The sequence below is a fragment of the Falco biarmicus genome, chromosome 10, assembly GCF_023638135.1.
Source record: "Falco biarmicus isolate bFalBia1 chromosome 10, bFalBia1.pri, whole genome shotgun sequence".
Taxonomy (NCBI): Eukaryota; Metazoa; Chordata; class Aves; order Falconiformes; family Falconidae; genus Falco; species Falco biarmicus.
Genome location: NC_079297.1, coordinates 7,042,169 through 7,061,999, shown reverse-complemented (window position 1 = coordinate 7,061,999; position 19,831 = coordinate 7,042,169). Strand labels below are relative to the sequence as shown.

Below are 19,831 nucleotides of genomic sequence, written 5' to 3'. Positions count from 1 at the left end.
TCTAAACTAATATTAATGCAATTTATTTTCCATGTGACAATAGCAAAGGGAATACCCAGTAAGTGCAGCTGTATTCCCATGGATTCATGTTACTTAGCCCTTTCTGTTGGCAGTAGATTTTTGTTTGGATCACTAAGAGCTGTCTTAAAAGTAGCTAGATGTTGCAGATACCTTCAGCTAACACAGGAAGCTCTACATCTCTGAAGAGTGCTAGGAGTCCAATCAAAGCTCAAAAAAAATTCACTTCCAAGTTCTGGGGAGATTAAAAGGTTCAGGTAGAATGTTTTCAGCCCAGGATCCTAAATAGAAAATTAATGATGCGAATGCCACAACAAACTCTGGAGGGCATTGTCTACAGGCATGTTGCCCTGAGATGCCAGCTTTGGAAGTCCTCGCATATTACCCCTGGCAGAGTGCTATGCTCATGCATCTAAATTACTTTTGAGATGCAAAGTAGCTTGTCTGAGTACCTCTGCATGACACTGCATTGTGGCATAGTAGCAGACCTGAACCAGGAAAGAAACTACTGTTGTGAGAAGCACCCAAAAAAAGGTGGGACTTTTTTCGCTTCTAAATCATTTAACCGAAGAGTCTCTTGACCCTCCCTTTTATTCCATTGAATGCAATACTGAAATCACTTATCATGGCTGCGGAAAGTTCAGCCCTACCCAACAGCCTTGAAAGGATCAACTCGCTCCTTGCCTGATCTGCTCAGACATGGAAACAGATTCACAAGAGAAGCAGTAACAACATTTCAGTGTTTCCAGATATCTGGTGTTTGCAATGGGTGCAGCATCTCCAATTGTTTTCGTTAGAAAAAAAAGTTACTTGATTCTGGAGATCAGTAAAGCAGAACTTGGTGCTGCCAGCTGACCCTTGTTTCTTAACAGGGAATTTCATTCCACTGCATGTGCTGGTGGGTGTGACATGTTCCAGTGTAAGTACCTCAATCTAGTTATGAAGCTACCTTTCCCTTCCTGTAATTTCTGTAGTATGTTGGGTTTTTTGTGTGGATTTGATTAAATTCTTGCATTGAGGGAAATTGTTATGGACAGCTGGCTCACTGATTAGTGTTGCATTGAAATAGTGAAGTCTGCTGTTCGTTTCAGAACACAAAATGAGCCAGCCAACTTACTAGGGGTTCCCTCTCAGCCCTGAAAGGCAGGGGATTTCCAGCTGGTTGCTGTGTGTTATAGTTCCCCTCCAGAACTCTGACCTTCTTCCAGGCCTTGGTTCTTCCCAGCCACCTCTGCTTCTTCCTCCCTAGGCTGTGGTCAGCACAGCTCAGAAATGTCAGCGCCCTTGCTCCTGGCTTTACTCTGCTCCTGGCTAGTTTGCTGGAATATCCTGACAACATGTCAAGTATCTTGGAGATAGCAAGATCCATTCTTTAGCAAAGAATATATTTTTTTTGTGATGCGTTAAGAGGAAAAGTGCTGGAAGTCTCTGCTCAGAAAGCTGATGTTAACTTACAACACAGTAAGTTAGAAATTAGTGGAACACCTGTATACATTATTCACATTAGAGGAATGTCACGCGCTTCATGTAGACTAGAACCCTAATGCCACTCTGAATGCATGCCCATTTTTAAAGAATTTGGTATCAGACTGAGACAAAATAGTCACTCCAGTTTTGTCTGAGTCAATAAGTTACTATGTTTTTCCTTGCAGAAAGACAAATTCTTTGTGTACGAGGAGTACTGTAGCAACCACGAGAAAGCACTCAGACTGCTGATGGAATTGAACAAGATCCCAACAGTGAGAACATTCCTTCTGGTAAGCACCTTCTCTAGCACTCTTGACTTAATGATCTGACTTTGCACTGTACTCATAATAACCCTTTGGTATCCCAGGAATGCCGGGCATTTTGCAGACATTATCCATTCAAGGTATGCTGCACTCAGGATGGATAGGTATTGAAATCACTGATGAGTTCAGGCACAGAACTATGTCTGTGTATGGTCTACTATCCTCTGGTATGAATGATTTCAGTGGAAACAGGGAAGATTATTTTTTTTTTTTTTAAGTAGCAAGAGGAAATTAGAGCAAAGATTGTGAAAGGAGTAATGCAATAAGTCAGTGCTGGGTCTGTGACTAGTTCCCAGTGGATCTGATTCCCTGCTCAGTTCTCTGACCAATTCACCATCTGCAGACCCACCAGAAAAATATGGCCTGCTTCTGACGTCCTTTTCCCCATGAGTCCAGTTGTGGGCAAGAAATGTAGTCTGGATGAATTGTTTTGACTGCATGATTGCTGCTTGTATCAAAAATGACCTAACTTCCCCATCCGACCCATGATGTATTAGAATCTATGTTGGGAGGGACTGTGGTATACAGCCTTCAAATGCTTCTCATAGAGGCTGGGCTTCGGAGGAGACGCAACCAGTAGACAGTGCCTTCTGCCCAGCATTCCTCCTTTTTCTTTCTTTTCATGGATGTTTCTCCTCCTAGCTTTCACCCCAGTTCTGCTTGATGTTAGAATATCTTGTTTTCCTAGCTATGGATGTATGGCATTTGGAATGGGGTTGGCATGTAGGTTGGCATGGCTGACTAAATCAGCTCGCTAGTTTTTTTCCTTAGTAAATGCTATGAGACAAAAGAAAGGCTGTCTTTTTGCTAAGAACCTACTCTTCTTTCTGCTCTTTCCCAATATAGTATGGCAAAAGAAAACTTCTGCATAATTGTCTGTCACAAGCAGGGTCAGAGCATTCTTTTAGCCACAAAATATAGGCCTCAGAGGGAGCAGCAGGGACAAGCACTCATGCTGTTGGGTAGTCAGAATCTTTGTCATGTCTGAGTTTTAATGAACCTTGTTAAACCATTGGTTTGAGTCACCAAATGACCCTTTCCTTGTTTGTGAGTTCCTCTGGGTGCTTCTGTTGAGGGAATCTAATGGGAAAGAGGAGAGACAAAATTGCATGTAAACACCATCCTTCCCAACATTCAGAGGGTTCTGCACTTCAATTGGATTGGCAACAGCCTCATCTCCGTGTTACCGGCAGCAGCTGGCAAACTGATGGCGAGGCACATAAAAGATGTCACACGGTCTGCTGTGGCTTGCTTTAGCACCTGAATCCAAGAGACTCTTAAAATAGCAGTAAATACAGGAGGAGAGGTTACACTGAAGTGTCTGCTTTGCTGTGGTTGCTGTAATTTCTTCCAGGTCTCCCTTATCTTCTCCACTGCCTCCTAACACCAATGCTATAATGCCACCATGGAGAGAAAGCTGCATTCAAATACAGAGCTGTGCTTGTGAGGATAGATTTGGACCAATTGCCCTCTCACAGCTGCTGAAATACAGAATGTGGGAATGTGTTTGAAGAATCAGTAAGTGTTAAAGGGCAGTTTTGAGCCCAGAGCTAGAGAGAGGGCTGAAAGAAGAGAAGGGAAGAACTGAATCACTCGAGAGCTGGAAAATTGGACAGGGAGCGTTGTGAGCTGGTAGCCAACGTCACAGATCTAGAGTAGCCTGGGGAAGGGTTATTTTACAGACGATTGTCTGTAAAAATACCAGTTAGGACTAATGAGATTTATGTATGATGTCTGTGAACATTCCTTGCAGAGGAGGATTGTTGAACTACAGCCAAGGACCAAATTTCAGATTGTGTCTGAGCTGCAGCTTACATTTCACAGGGGAAAATGTTATCAGTGATGCCCCAAAGCAAGCACATCTTGGCTGAACTGAATTTAAACTTCAGCTCCTGTTGACAGGACAGGTTTGCAACAGGGGTGATTTTTGGAGCAAAGTTGTCCAGATTCATGGTCAAACATAGGAATGTAGACTGGTTTATCTGAAATAGATTTGAAGTCTGTCTGAGTCCGCTACCTGTCTCTGGCAGCAACCAATAACAGAATCTTTAGGGAAATGTATAAAAATCTTACAGTAGGTCAGTATTTGTTTATCATACAGACATTACAGATTATTGTGACGATATAAGGACAGGTCAAGGACTGCAGATTTTTTTTTTCAGTGCCATACACGATTTTTATACTCCCCTTTCATGTCAATCCTGAGAAATGAATTTCCATAATCTACTGAGAAGTTCAGCATCACTTGTTTTGAGGTGGTGTGTGCAAATTTATCTGTGAAATGATTCTTCTGGAATGAAGGCCTCTCCAAATTTATGTGAACTCATGTGAGTATTGCAAGGATTGATCAGTTGCTGCTTCTGTTCCTCAGCCTAAAATCTGTTTGGACTTGGTTTTTTTGGTGCATTGGTCCAATACTTGTCCTCTTCCTTACTATGTTTAAACAAAACTTGGAGAGTACTAGTTTTTCTAGGCAGAGAAATGCCTTTCACCTTTCTGTTTGGAAGTGACAGATGAAACCTTATTTCCTTACATTTCATTGCCTCTTGCACCTCCTACCTACAAGGTAGCCTTGCCTGCATGTCCTGTAGCATTTTTTTGCTGGACAAGCAGCAGCATACGCTGTGACTGGTTGCGAGCTGCATGTTAGTCAGCTGGTGCACCCATGCTGTTTGTCCAGCTGTGCTTAGACATAATGTTTTGCCAGAGACTTGGTGGACGTGATGTAGAGGACTCATTTCAATTTCACTTCGATTTCCTTCATAATAAGGATTGAACTAGAGTTAATTACATGATTACTAGTTAGTAGGCTTTATTTTAGCCTTCAAGAGTTTTCTGGACCAACAGTGCTTTGCATAGTGAACAAAGACAAATGGTCGTATCAATTCTGTGGCTAGGCTGGCTTCTTTACATAATGGTGCATCTAGGTTTGCTGATTATCATGGTATTGTTATGACAGTTTTTGAGTCTCCAGCTGTATAATAGTTCTCAGGGAAGATACCTTTCTACACAACCACTGTTACCCACAGAAAACTTTCTTTTGCTGATGTTCAAAGAACTTTGCAGGCTTGATGGCTGTATTTCAGTAGTGAATGAAGTCCCATTTCCTGTATCTTATGTGTGGCAAAGTGCTTTCTGACCATAATACACGTTATAGGAATATAAAATCATGTCCAAGAGCTTTGTGTCTGACATAACATTTGTTTCCTTTTTTGATTATAGGGTTGCATGCTTTTGGGAGGCAGAAAGACGACAGACATTCCACTAGAGGGTTATCTGCTGACTCCAATTCAGAGAATTTGCAAATACCCACTTCTGCTTAAGGTAAGCCAAAGAAAGTGTTTCTCCAGATGGTTGTTTTATTCTTGGAGGGGTTTTTTAACATTACTCTTGGCATTTTTTATTAGCCCTGACTGTTGTTGTCACTACTACCTTCCTGGCTTGCACTTCTAAAAGTTGGGTCCTCTCTGAAGAAAATGACGTGTTATGGGTATAGTCAAAAAGCTGGCCACTGCTAGGCTTGCAGGCTACTAAATCTTGTAATAGTGTGAGTAGGCCAGACAGGGTAACTTACTAACTAATGCCTTTTGACTTCAGTTCTCTTCAGATGTTTACTAAGGCTTGTGAGTCTTATTTTAGCCACTTCCTGAAAAGCTGTGTTCAGATAGAATTGTATCAGTGTTCTGAGGGACTGGATGGCTCTGGGGACTCTGTATGGGATGCATCTTTCATCTTGAGGCCTCTAGTTTGAGTGTGTTCAGGTCAGCAATGATCAAAATCCGTTATCATCTGACAGCTGTTTGGCGGCTTGTTTGAAAACTGGTTGTCTGAGATGAATTCCCAATGGATGGGTGTCATTGCAGAAATGACTAATGCAATTGGCACTAATTGGGCCCCTCGCTAGTATTCTTACCTTAGGAGCTAAAGAATAGAAGACCTAAAAAGAGCTAACTTGCCTCTCATCCCTCCAGGTCAGGGCTGGGTCACACGCCTGGTGGGGACAGGGAGAGGGAAAAGGAGAAAACAGTTTCTGGGAGAGCTTGCATCACTGGTGGCCTTGTAGCTACTCTGTGGCTAACAGCCGTTAATCTTCAGTGATGTCAGTCTCTTTCTCAATAAAAGTAACATTACATTTACTAAAAGAAAATTAATTAATAAAAATATAAGAAGAAATTGCCTCATATGTTGAGGGAAATGTCCCAGAGTTGTGCAAGGCAGTAAGGATTCTGTGATGATTTGATGCTCTTGGTCATAGGCAGACCACATGAATCAACTGTATGTCATTCAGAGCTGTTACAGTGCTGTGTCCATACCTTCGCCATGATTAAGGTCTTCCATAGCTACAAGCTGCTTAATTTGGTAGTGATCTGTTGTTCCATTTAAAATTATCTGATAAATGTTTAAATTACTTATTTCCATCCAATTAGAGCTTTCAGAGCCAAATTTTCAAAATACGTCTTTCCTCCAGGTAGAATCATTCTGTTGTCTATGTAGCTGTGCAAAAACCCATCCTACAGCAGACATTCATGCACAGTTCCTTATGGACCGAGCTACTGGGATTTATGTGCATATAGACAGTTTATCAGTCCAGTCAGTCTATCCGTGACTCTACTTACAGTCTGAACAAACAAAAGCACATTTAGGCACATAGCAGGAGAAGCTAATGTGTGAGACTGCTACAAACATTTCTTCCACAGTATTAATAATAGTCAAGGCAGAGCAAGGACACCTAGATCAGGAAAGCACATAAGTAGCTCCAGCTCTGATTTATCTTCAGAGAGGACTGGTTATGTAGAGGTAATTGAAAACCTAATGATGCTTCAGTTTAAGTCCATTGTGTTTATTTGAGGTTAGTGTGTAGAGAATTTGGTGCCTGTTGAGTCTGTGGATCTGTGTGATGACTGTGAGCAGCATCCATGTGCACAGAAAGGGAATTCCTATGGCATCCAATATGGTAAACAGACCAGGGGATGTGGGGACCTTTAAATGTGGATTCCTGACCAAGGATTTTAATAGTGCTTATGTTTTCACTCTGTGGTGTGTTCTGTGATCTTATCTAGCTGTGTGTTCAGGACTGAAAATCAGAGATTGTTTTGATTCCTTACAGAGATCCCTTTTCTATTTTTGCGAGAGACTTCAACCAGAGGAAATAGTGGCTGGGTGCCTAATTTTGAACTAATCTCTACATTTGTGCTGTTAGTGAAAGATGAAGTGTTAATGTCCTGCAGGTTTCCTGTCATGGTTACCCTTTGTATGAAGGGAGTCATTAATGGGTACAGAGCCTGAAGACCAGGTTCCTTCACCTATTTATTCCATACTGGAGACACCTTAATCTAGCCAGAGTGGTCAGTATCTGGTGTACCCTTGCAATGCTTATCTAAAAGTGATTTTTAACAAGTTTTATCCTAATATTTTCAAAACTTTTTGGTCCAAAAAATCACTGTTAGCACTCCGTATTTCTTATATTTTGCTCTGTGTCCTTGATAAGCTTGAAGTATCCCTGAAGTCAATGTGGTTTCTTGTTTCAGATCTGACCATTCAGTATGTGGACTGCCAGTGTTGTCAAGCACAGTTTGGGGATCTCAACTCTAAGCCATGCCCATGGCTGCCTTAGAGAACTCCCTGCATTTCTTCTGTACCTCAGTACCTCTTCTTTTTCTCTTTTTAGTATGACTGTGTTGCTGAATCATCTGTTGCTAATAAGACCTGCATAATTTCTAAGCTTTTTGGGAAACGTGGTTATGAGTTGTAGACTTCGATCTGTAATCTTTACAGGGTAATCTGTAGACTTTCTATCTACCGACAGAAGCTTGACTTGCAAATGAAAATCTCTATTCTGTTCTAAAAGCTCTTCAAAAAATTAGAAGGGCAAAACCTCCCAACACTACAAATTTTCCTGAAATCTCAGGGCTTTTACTCAAATGCCCTGAAGAAGCTGGCTACAGAAACACACCTGAAAGAAACATACACCTTTAGTAGCATCACGGATGCAATGACATTTTGGTATTCTTCGGCTTAAATTTCCCCATTCCTCATTTTATGGCAGGTCTTCCAGAAAGTATGAGGTTCTGTATCAGGGATTGTAAAAGCTACAAATGGGCCAGTTTATCTTGCTTTCCTTTAAGAATTTGTTTTGCAAGAGGGTAGTAAACAAAACACTAGAACAAAATATTTCTAAACCATAATTCAAATCTTTCCAAATTTAACGGGAACTGAAGTCATTGGGCTTTGGGGATCAGAAATTTGCCTGCAGAAGTACACTGGTAGTTTCCACTTTCTCACACGTGTACGGTTGTATATATCAAAAGACCTGGTGGCACAAACCTTCCTTCTTTGAAAGCCAAAGCCAAGACCAGTGAGGCTAAGACTGAAACAGTGTTTCTTGCCTTCAGGCCCTAGTGGGGTAGAATAAAGATAAATTTGTCCTCTGGTGCCAAAACTGTGCCTACCTTATGGGGTGGGGACTCTGGTGTTTGGCTGTGTTGTGCTTGACCCAGACCCACGTATACTTGTAGAGCAAATAGCCGTGAAGGGAGTGAGTGGGAGGAACTTCATGAGGCATCTTGTGATGCTGCATTCCATTTTTCTGTGGATTTCTTTTTGTATACAGGCTGATATAAATCACACGGTGTTCACTACTTGAAGTTTTCTGGGTAGGAAATAAAAGTTTTAGGAAAAAGCTGAGGGGAATTTCATTTTGCTTAGGCGACAAGTCTGCCTCGGTCAGTGAGATTATGCTGTTACTGGGGGTTGTTAGCTCAGAAAATATCTGTGATCATTAGAAGGTGTAGTTGATGCTGATTCTCAAAGGTAATGAATTCATAGTGAATAAATTGTATCCCATTCAAGATTTGTTTGATACTTGCTAACATGAAATTACCAGTGTGGACACAGATGTTTCAGACATGAGAACAACTAAGGGAAAATACAGGCTGATTCTGTTAGTGCTAACCAGGAAAATGCAACTCTCCAAGCAAGAAAAAGGATAAAAAAAGGAGTAGATTTAAAAATAACACAACCCTCAAATTAAGTGTTTGCTCTCCCTTTGCTACTGAACTGCAGTTATTGCTCCTGAAATAGCTGTTTTGTATTCATGGGGATTGGATCTTATTTTATCGTAATTCCCAGGGCAAATAGATACTATTGTATTCCAACTGATTAGACCAGGCCGGAGCTATCCTACTTTCTTCTTTTACTTCATTTTTATCAAGAATTTGTGAACATCCATATTTTCCGATAACTTTGGTATGACCTTGTTGTAACAAAAGTATTTAGTACAGCTAAGTAGTTAGATTTGATAAAGATAGTATGCACAAAGTAATTCAGACTTGTCTGTGTTTGAAAGTCAACCTAAATAGTGGGGTAAGGCACATATTTAAAATACTCTATTTTTTTTAATACCGTATGTGAGTATTCTTCAGAATAATAGCACCTAGCATGGACTTAATTTGGGTTACTTAATTAGGAATAATACACTGAAGTATCTCCAAGTGCAGATACACTTTAAGCATATATTACCAATAATTTCCAATATAAACTATGACATCCTGCAGTCGGTGATCTTACTTTTTTTTCATCCTTGGATGAAGCTGTTTGGCTTTTCGAACTAATAAATGTTGGAAACAGAACAATTGGTAAATTTCAGTTTTATTTATAGTTTCCATTTTTTGTGAACCAAGTATTACAGCTTTGGAGTGGCTGACTCTAAACAGTTTTGGTTGTTGTTTAGGGTGGCTGTTTTTGGAGGGGTGGTGGTGTTGTATGTTTTTTAGATTTTTTTTGAGTCTTAAAATTCTGGTTGCTTCCTTTGTATCTAACTTGCAAGCCTTATATACGGTTTGAAGGATGAGACTCAAACCTAGCCATGGTGTTTCATAGTGTCTGTGCAAACAGAGAAGTAATGGTGTTAATATTTTTTGTCCTTAATATAGCTTTTGTCTGCGTCAGACAGCATGCATGAAAATTAGTGCAGAATTTGTTGGTCAGTAGATTAGTTTTACCCGCAGTCCAAAACCTCTCTAATGTAATTTCCACTTCTTTTTCTTGTTGTGAAACTTCAGCAAATGATTTGAAATCTACTTGGGGATGTAGGAGTTCTGAATATTTGTTAGTGAAGAGCTTCATTATAAAATTTCGTCAGAAGTGAGAAAGGGGCTTGGACTAGGCTGGAACAAAACAAAACTGTGCTTGGTGTGATGGACATTATGGTTTGGTAAGAAGAAAGATGCAAAAGCAAACAGACCTTGAGAGCATATACTGTGTGTACAATTTAAAAACTCCAGTGTGTGCAGGGATGCTGGAAAGCTTGCTGAGTAAATATTTCTAGCAGAATGTTTTGGATTAAGGCAGCTCTGCCTCAGCGATAGTAATTGTATGACTGTATTAATTAGTGTGAGCCATACCACTTAAGAGTAGAAGCAGCTGTTGTGTAAACCAATCTCTGAACAAAAATAGCCTTTTTCCCTTAATAAAGAGCATTTATGTCAGCAAGAAGAAAACCCTAGGGGAGTGGTGATCATGAGCTAATCACACCATTGGGGGTGGGGATTAGCTGCAGTCATTTCTGTCTCCTTCCTCCCAACACAGGAGGAATGTGCAGCACATGATACCCCGCCCCTACGGGCTCCTGATAGCTCAGTGCATGTCACAGAGGTTGTTTCTTGTTTGATGTCTATTCTGTTAAGGAGTCCCTCAGACTCCAGCCAGAAATGCACATTCCACCTCTGATCCTTTAAAAATATCTCATAATGTACACAAACTCCACGGACAATTTAGGGCAGTAATTGTGTATTGCTTCATCTGATGGAAGACTCATTGGCCCTAGGAGGGGAAGAAAAACCTGGATGCAAAAAGCTGAGTGACCAGATTCAGAATCCCCTTGAAAGGGAAAGCCCAACAGCAAGGCGCACACAGGCCTTAATAAATGCAGTGCCTGGACTTTGAAAGGCAAAGGTGGGAAGCCAGTGGTGTGGGTACAGAACAGGGTGAAGAAAGACTCACTGTCACCCTCTTCTCCTTCTCCATTCCGCTTAGAGCTGTTTAAGAACAGAACATTCTAACTGACTGTAATTGAATATATTTAATCTTTGGGGTTTTTTATTGTGGTGAGTTTTTTTCCCTTTCTTTTTCCTCCCAAGGAACGTGGTGTTGCTCTTAAATTCATGACATCCTGGCTGAAATCCAGCTCTACGTAGCACAACATTAGAAATTATATATACCCTACAGAGTTGTAAGGACCACTGCCAATTTATAAATCATACTACTCTCTTCCACACTTTTTATATATAATCACAAAGAACTGGTAGTATTTATAAAACTAGAAACATGTTTTTATTAAATTCTAATTTAGCATATGTTGTAGGTTTCATGGCACATTGAATACATTTTTTTGAATATATTACTGATCCATCATTGCTTGTCTAGTCTTTACCCTGCAGAAACATTGACATAAATTACAAATTTTAAAAATATACAGAATAAAAAAACCCTGCTATGATTGGCAGGTAGGCAGATAGAGCCTGGTGTAACATTTACTTTCTGGTTAGTTTAAAGGAAAGATAATTTTTAATACAAGTAAATATTAAAAACTGTAAAATACAGATATAAAACTCTTGGAAACATTAATATTTGCAAAAAGGTGTTTTGGGTTTTTTGAGTGGGTTTTTTTTTTTTACCAAAAAAGCACATTTTGGAGCCGAAATGTTTATTAACACGCTTTTTGAACTGATAAGCAAAGAAATACATTGTCTTTGTTATCTCTGTAAGCCTGAGATGTTCAGTAGGTAACCAGCGGATGTGTCTGAAACTGCTTTGTGTATGCACCAGTTTGTAGTGAAAAGCAAGACAGCCTGGCAAGCACTGCAAGATTTGCACCAGTCAGTGCACAATGTTAACATTCATTGCACAAAATCCATGTTAAGCCATGTCTGAGTGTCCTCAGGAGTATAAAGATAGGAGGAAGAAATTTGTTAAATATAGAGACTTGTAAATTTCAGCTGCAAAACACGTGTTCAGTTGCCAGTTTATAAGTACAAAATCAATCATTTTTGTGTGGCAAGGGAGGACATGGGGAAGGATGGCAGAGACTTCTTTTTTAAAAAAGATCAGTTAAGCAGAACAACATCCTTTTTTCTAGGAAATACTAAAATCGTGCTTACATTTAAAAACACTCTAGTTTCCTCTGCCTGCCTGTACTGTTCACTCATCATCACTCCTGCCACCTCTTTACACCTTCCTGCGTAATGTTCTCTTTGCTGAGTTCTCTCCTCCAAGACTTTTTTTGGTTTGTTGGGTTTGGGTTTTTTTTTTGGGGGGGGGGGTTAAGCACAATTAGCAAATAGACAAATGTATGAGCAGCTGATATATCTGTCGTCTTATGTGATTTAGTGCTTATATTTAGATTCTGTCATGTTTAGATCTCTTTCAGCCTTAAGCTATTTAAAGCTGCATCTGAGATTGAAATACTGAAGCTGGAAATCCTTTGCATAATCAAAAACTGGCGTTTCTGAGTAGATCAGATGTAGCTGTCCTATCCTTCCTTTCTGTATGCGGTTCAGGAGGACACTACAGCTGGATGTAGATGTCTTGGAATGCTCTGTTACTCCCTTTGTAAAATGTGTTGTGTTCTGTGTGTAGGCGTTAAAAGTGACACAAACTCAATCTTTGCAGCTATTAAAGAGGCATGAAATAAAAGGAAAATTCTGTGCCTAGAGGACAAAAAAAGACACATTTCTGTCTTAGTCCTTTAAAGAACAGAGAGAACTTTTTTTCCCCCTGCAGTTTATGAAATGGAATACCTTTGCAACTGTCACTGCTGTGCCCCCCCACCCCCCCAAGAGGAGAGAAAAGTCAGAGGATGATGGTGAAGATGATGGAGGTTGTGAAAAATACCAGCTTTTCTGTTCTCCACTGCTGGTTAGTCTGAAGGGTTAACAAGTCTGTGACTAGCAAGTAATGTATTTTATGAATTATTTTAAGAAACTCTTTGCAAGGAATAGTTTTCTGCAAGTGGCAACAACCTCCTTTCCTGGCCCTGTTAGGGCACAAGTTGCAGTAAGATAGTAATCCCAGATAACAATATATATGAGCTTCATGGAGGACAAGGCAGTCGTACCCAAGGTTTGCCATCTGGTCTGTCTCTCGGCTGCCTTTCAAAATGTTGTCAAATGCTGTCAGAGTTTACACATCATAAATCTGTCACTAAAATAAATAAGTACCCAGAGCTCCCTTACTGTATTTCAGAAGTGCTAGGCTCTGCTCTTTTGGGGAATGGCAGTGTCAGAGCAGCATGGCTCTTCCTCAAATGGCTTAACACCAGGCAGTGGTGGGACAAGTTTTCTGACTCTCTACACTGCTTATGCTCTTGAGGCAAGTGACTGCCTCAGCTGGCACCTTCCCTGCCTTTTCTAGCCTCCTGTCCTGCTCCTTGGGCAGAAATACAGGCAGCTAGCAGGAGTGGTTATTGCAGCAGAGGACTGCTGTGAATGGAGAGTTCTTTCTCTGTGGTTTGATGCTATTCAGAAAAGGATGTTTAACCAGTGCTAGTGTATACACATCTGTTTCCAAAGCAGTCTGGGTGACACTTGAGCTGCAGGACCTCATTGGTTTTTAATGAGTCAGGTAGCAAAAATTCTGCACTCTGTTTTAGAAGCATGGAGCAGAGGCTAGTGTCACCAAAGTGCAACACCTCTTCCTGCATTTTCAAACACTTACTTTCCTTGGCTGTAGCTTCAGTAAAAGTAGAGTAGAAACTTCCATAGGGAATTTCATTTGTGATATCAACTGACGTTTGTAGCAGCCAGCCTCTTTTTCCTATGCCTGTGTCACTCGCTCTGTAAATCAACCAAGAGTTTAAGATTAACTCCTCTCTCTTAATGGGATTCCCAGCTGTCAGCGCATTACCCATCTCCTCTGTCATCCATCTGACAAGAGCCATTGTCATTCTCCATTTATAATTTTCTGAAAAGAGTAATTGTAGCTATGAGTAAATTCTCAAAATACCAAATCTGTGCAAAGAACTGAATAGTTACATTTCATCAGACAAACATCAACATTCCCATCCATTCATTTGGGCCTTTATGTCTCCAGGATATGTCTATGTGGGAATGAGAGCACTTCCCATTGCCATATTTAGATTCTTATGAGACCTGTCTCTTGCATTACTTAAAGGAGCCTCAGTGGCCAAGTAGTTTAATTTCAAGATGCAGATTTCACTTTAAAAGGTTCTGCAAAACCAAGGAGTTAATAAATAATTCAAATACTTTACATTTCTGTAACACTAGGTCTCAAGACAGTTTAGTAGTGCTAGTGAATTAAGTCTTGCTCCAGCCAGCGTGAGGAAGCACTGAGAGGGTCTGTGCAAAGGCAGAAACAAATCTGTACTACTTTTATCTCTAGATTCCTTCTTTCAAATACGCCTTCTAATTTTACGGGTATCTGAGCACCTTGCAGTCTATTTATTCTAAGTTGCACCTGCTAGTAGAAAAGTACAGCTAGTTATGCACAAACCTGTCATATGCTAAAGGTGACTTTTGTCTAAAGGTTTGTAGAGCAGGTCTATGAATTGACCCTAGGACAGAGAAAGTTCCTTGATTTAGCAGTTCAGAGTGTCTGGATTAGCAAAATGGCTGGATTGGTAGCTATTACGGTCACTATAAGTAACCTTCAGCAGAATTTCAGCCCACGTCCCTCCACTCTCTGATACAGCATGTAACTTGACCCTAAAAGTGCCAGTTAATTTTATGTAGAGGTTGTGTGGGGACATCAGTCAGTTTAGGAGCAGTGCTTGTATTACAAGTTGTGCTATCAGCTCAAACAAGGCAAACCCCAGTAATACTCAGTATCATACCTGAAATCAGAGTATGTCAGTGCCAAGCAAGACAGCATGGCACAAAGATCTTTAAATTAATGCCAATGTGGCAAAATTTTGTGTGGTGAAGAGATGCTTGCCGAGGTTAACTTGCTGATGTGGAGTATCAAAAGACAAATCAGACCACAGATTAAACCTAGCTGGAGCCCATGGCGGGCGTTTGGGGGTTGTAATCGCTTATTATGGATGAACAACAACAGTAACAGGCTGTCTTTGCCTTAGCTGTAGGAACTATGGATTGAAGCAATTTAGCAACGTTCAGACCACAGTGCTGTGTAGTCTCTCTGGCTGTATTCAAACTCATTCTTGTGTCTCAAGCAAAATTATGCAATTCAGCAGCAGTTTGCCATTTAGACACAGGACTTTAAAACAACCAAATAACATGTTGAGGCAAAACAGAACATAGTGAGAAAATTAAATATTCCAGGCAATCTAAAAATGTGGGTCTTAAACACTATATTGTGTATCAAGATGAAATTACCAGCCTTAGTTAAGGTTTCTTTAATGTATTTTTATCCAATTGTGGCTGACTATAAAATACTGTTGGTCTAAAAAATAATTAATCGTTAGTTGACAGTGGTTACCCCTGTTGCCAAACTGGTTAATATTGTCAGGTTGCAAGCTTTCCTACTGCTGTTTTTCTTTGGGCAACATTTGACTGGGCCACTGTGCATTCAATCAAGTGAAGCAGAGACTCTTAGGAGCTCCTTCAGAGCAGAGATATTGTTCGTCTCTGTTAATCTCTCCAGTCAAAACATGTGCCCCAACCTCCTAAACATAACCTGGGGAAGAGTCCCTGCTAAACTCCTGCTGCTCTGTTGGCCTGTCTCTTTCCTAATCCAGCACTTTTTCCCACTTTGCCTTTTGGGGAGCCCTCTCCACTTGCCATGGCTCTGTCTTGGAGGTTAAAACACTGAACTGAGTGCCAGAAAGTCTTGGTTCTGCAAGCGACTTGCCACTGGACGAGTTACTCTTGTGTAAATGAATGTCCTCCTCCTTAAAATGATTATTACACTTCATAATACAAAAACATGGGACAGCTGTGGCCAGTGAATTTCCCTGCAATTTCTGGACACGCAGACTTCTCATGCACAGAGGTGCAGGCATTTATCTGCATGTGGTGGGTTGGCCTTGGCTGGCTGCTGGCTGCCCACCCAGCCACACTCTCTCTTGCTATTCAACAGCATGGGAGAGAAAATTAGATGAAAAAAATTCTTCTGGATTGAGATAAAAGACAGGGACATCACCTAGTGATTACTGTCACAGACCTAACAGACTTGACTCAGAGAAACAAAATAACTTTCCCCTCAGCCCCTACTCTTTTCCCCAGGCTCAACGTCACTCCTGCATTCCCAACTCCTCTACTTTTCACCCCGCCCTGAGCAGTGCAGGAGGTATGGGGAATGGAAGGTTGCGGTCAGTAGGTAACATTTTCTCTCTGCTGCTCCTTCATCCTCATGCTTTTCTGTGCTCCAGCGTGAGCTCTCTATGGGCTGCTGTTCTTTAGGACAAACCTGGTCCTGTGTGGGTCCTATATGGGCTGCAGTTCCTGTCAGGAGAGCTCCTGCATGGACTCTTCACCTATCATGGTTCTTTTCAGACACTATCCCGCTGCTGCCGTTAGATACCTGTGTAGATACCTGCTCCGTCATGGTCCTCCCCAGGCTGCATGGAGGCACCTGCTCCAGCCCAGCCTCTCCAGGGGCTGCCGGGAGATCTCTGCGCTGGTGCCAGCGCCTCCTCCCTGCCTTCCTCTCAGGCTTTGGTGCTCACAGGGTTGTTTCTCAGGTTTTTCCTCTCTGCCTTGCTGCTTTTTGCCCTTTCTTACACACATTTTCACAGAGGTGCTGCTGGCTTCCCCGCTGGGCTCGGCCGGGCCCTGCCGTGGGTCTGTTGTGAAACCGGCTGGAACTGGCGTGGGGCAGCCCCTCGCCTCTCCTCACACTACAGACCATGCGGGGGTGTTGGGGTTAGCAGCGGTGTCTCACTGGAACCCCTTTGGTCAGCGGGAAAAGACAGGCTTCTCCTGAGGGCTGTTCCGCTCCTAGGTAAATCTGAGTTGTGCTTTGGTTGTACTTCTCTGCTGGTTGTACAGCTAATCAAGCTGGGTCCTGAACTTGCATGTGGGTTGTGATTAACCTGCATCTGATCATTTCCATAAGTACTGTGGGAGGGGTATACAGCCTAGCGCTATTCCCGTAAGGCCATAGTTCATGGAGAACCCCACTTCCGTAGCTCTAGTGGTTCCTGACAAGACCTGCTATGGGCAGCATTTGTATCCGATTGAAGAGGCCTAATCTAGTGTCACTGAAATACTGGATACACGTCACTGGGGCTGGTATAGCATCTAGACCATGGCAGGTCAACAGTCTATAGCATGTCTTTGAAGTAGACAGTGGTTTTTTTATGTAATCTTTTATTTGGCCTGGGAACACTAGACACTGGAAACAAACATGTGACACAGCAAAACATATTTCTTTTGAGTTCTCTTCATTTGACATATTTAACATGAGTAATTGCTTCATTTATTTAGCAGCATTCATATAAAACAGCAGCCCTGCACAGATGAGGAGCAGAGAACAGCATCTACAGTAACATGCCCACAACTTCTCCTTAATTTTGCAGTGGTTCTGGCATTTTCCTGTGGGATTGCACACTAAGGCTTGTGCCTTTCCATGAGCCACTTCTAAGTTTACATTCCATGTTTTCTTTTCTGTTTTTTAAAGGAATTAGCTAAGAGGACTCCCTCTAAGCATCCTGATCACCCAGCTGTCCAGAATGCATTGCAGGCCATGAAGACAGTCTGCACAAATATCAACGAGACCAAGAGACAGATGGAGAAACTGGAGGCCCTCGAACAGTTGCAGTCCCACATTGAAGGATGGGAGGTATGATGTCGGACCAGCAAGCTCCCTGGAGACAGTTCACTGCGCAGTTTAATGGGCTGAAGTTTGGTGACTTACACCATGTACAAGGCTTTTTGTTTCTTACGTGATATGTAAATGCTCTTGAAGGTGTGGGAGGCATCACTCTGATGAGTTTAGAATTTAGTGTTTATTTCGGGCGTGCAGGCTGCTGCTAAATTGTAGCAGAACAAACAAATTATGGAAGAAAAGTGATAGCGTTAGAATGGACTTCAAATTTCAAATAGGCAGATCTCATTTGAAAGACAGGTCTAGAAGATGAAATAAAGACTGGTCGAAATAGCAGAAGTTTCTCTTCCCATTCCTACAAGCCTTTAGTTTCTCTGAGAACTTTGAAAGTTACACATTCAGCTTCATACAGATTTCCTGTAGAGAAGATAAAAGTTAGATTAACAAGCATTAGATTAGAAAGCAACCGGTATATTTGTGTTTGCTCCAGTTAAGTTGCTCATGGATGTGTTTCTAGTGATGTTTATCGGTAGGTGGATCTCTGTAGGTAGAAGCATTTACTATGGAAGGGAGAGAGGATACGAAAGGGAGAAAACTGGAACGTGAAGCTTGGGGGAAGTCTTGAAAAAGAGCCACTCAGTAGAAATACTGGCTAGTCAGGCTAGTGTGCCAAGGGTTTGCAGCTTATCTTGTGATAACTTTAACTGAGGCCCTTAAATCACTGGAGTTCAAAGCCTCTGGGAGGTGCACCATAGGGAGTCAGTGGTGTTAAGTGGTCTCATGGAGGGATTGGCGTTGGCGTTCAGTGAGACTGACATTGAAAATGTCGAGGCTGATCATTGCCAGCTGAGGACATTTTGTTAGAGGTCATGTAAACTTCCTCATGTTCGAACTTTTGGGTGCTCTCCATGACTCTTTTGGGTTGTTTTTTATCTTTCCTGTATGTTTTAAACTTTGCTCATTTTTTCCCTGAAGGATGTTCTTGGCATCAGTTAAAGATGTGAGAACAACCCAGATATCCAGCTGTGTAATTTTTGGATAGCAAGCTCAGCTAAGTCATGTAATGTTCTGTATAGCAAGGCTTCTAGAAGCAGTTAAAACATTTCAGGTTCAATGCAACTCGTGGGTCATCTAGGCAAGAGGCATGGTTTGAACTCTGGAGCCTGAAGCATGACTATTAAAGCGTCCCTGATGCCATAAATGAAGGGATATCCAAGCAATGATTTTTGAAGTGTTTAACTTATCTACAGCAACATTCTGGAGCTGAAAACATTTTCAGATTTGTTTATATACACTGTTTTGTAACAAAGTCACCTAGGTCACTCTGCTCAAAATTTTGAAAAGGAAGAAGTGTTTTTCCCTCCCAGTAAGCTGTGGAACATTTCCAAATTACTCTAGTGGCAGTTTCACAGGAGAAAAACTAGCTTTATACATCACAGATACAGGCCAGTGCTCAACATGATAACATCTTTTTCTTCTGTACACGTAAAGAAGTTTGAAACTGATTCACAGTTTCCTATCTTACAGTGCTAGGGGTCTTGTAAATTATGACTCTAAAGCAAAGTGCTATGTTTGTAAATAGCTGATTTTAGTTCTTTCAGATGTATTTCATAGTTTATTCCTAGAGAAGGGCTCCTAACTTCTATCCATGGAAAGCTGTAGTTGCTGAATTAAATAATTTTGTAGCTTAACAATGCAGTGCTATAAGCCACAGAGCTGGCTGGAGGAGGAAGTCCATAAGGTAAATTTATGCCTATTTTTAGTTTATCTCATGGCATTCTGTCCTACAAATTAGAAAATTTCCCTTTTCTATTAGCATGGATATGGATTCTGAAACACTGTATATATGTGCCCTGTATATATGGTTATATACTGTACATACATAGTAATTCAACAAGGCCTGCAGCTTTCAACTGTTTTAATTCAAGACGTTTGAATTGTCAAAAAGAAGCGAAGATCAACTTGCTTACTTATGACCAAGTGTTTTATGATTATAAGGGATGTGGCCTGAATCTGTAGTGTGCAGGCAGCCCAGCATGAAGTTTGGCGTTAAGTTCACATAATTTGGAACAGGCTCCACCTTGTCTAATGTTTCTGTTTAAACACACCAGCAGTTTCACTGGTTTCTATGACTTAGCACTTCCATTCAACTGTCCCAGTGGACTATCCCTGGTCTGATCTTCATCCTCTTGCCATCAGTGCCATCCTCAATATTTATAACATATATATAATGTATTATATATATATAATATAATTTTGCTTCTGCAGAGTTTTTTCTTGCT

The 19,831-nt window shown here is 41.2% G+C and overlaps 1 protein-coding gene across 2 annotated transcripts in view; it reads left to right on the top strand.

Annotated features, from left to right (window-relative positions):
- The window catches only part of PREX1 (phosphatidylinositol-3,4,5-trisphosphate dependent Rac exchange factor 1), a 165,197-nt gene that overhangs the window by 75,225 nt on the left and 70,141 nt on the right, over nt 1-19,831 (top strand). For both annotated transcript variants that reach the window (XM_056353309.1, XM_056353308.1), the window contains exons 4-6: nt 1,671-1,775; nt 5,031-5,132; nt 17,403-17,564. In XM_056353309.1, the coding sequence (XP_056209284.1) occupies nt 1,671-1,775; nt 5,031-5,132; nt 17,403-17,564 (369 nt within the window). The remainder of the gene's footprint in view (nt 1-1,670; nt 1,776-5,030; nt 5,133-17,402; nt 17,565-19,831) is intronic.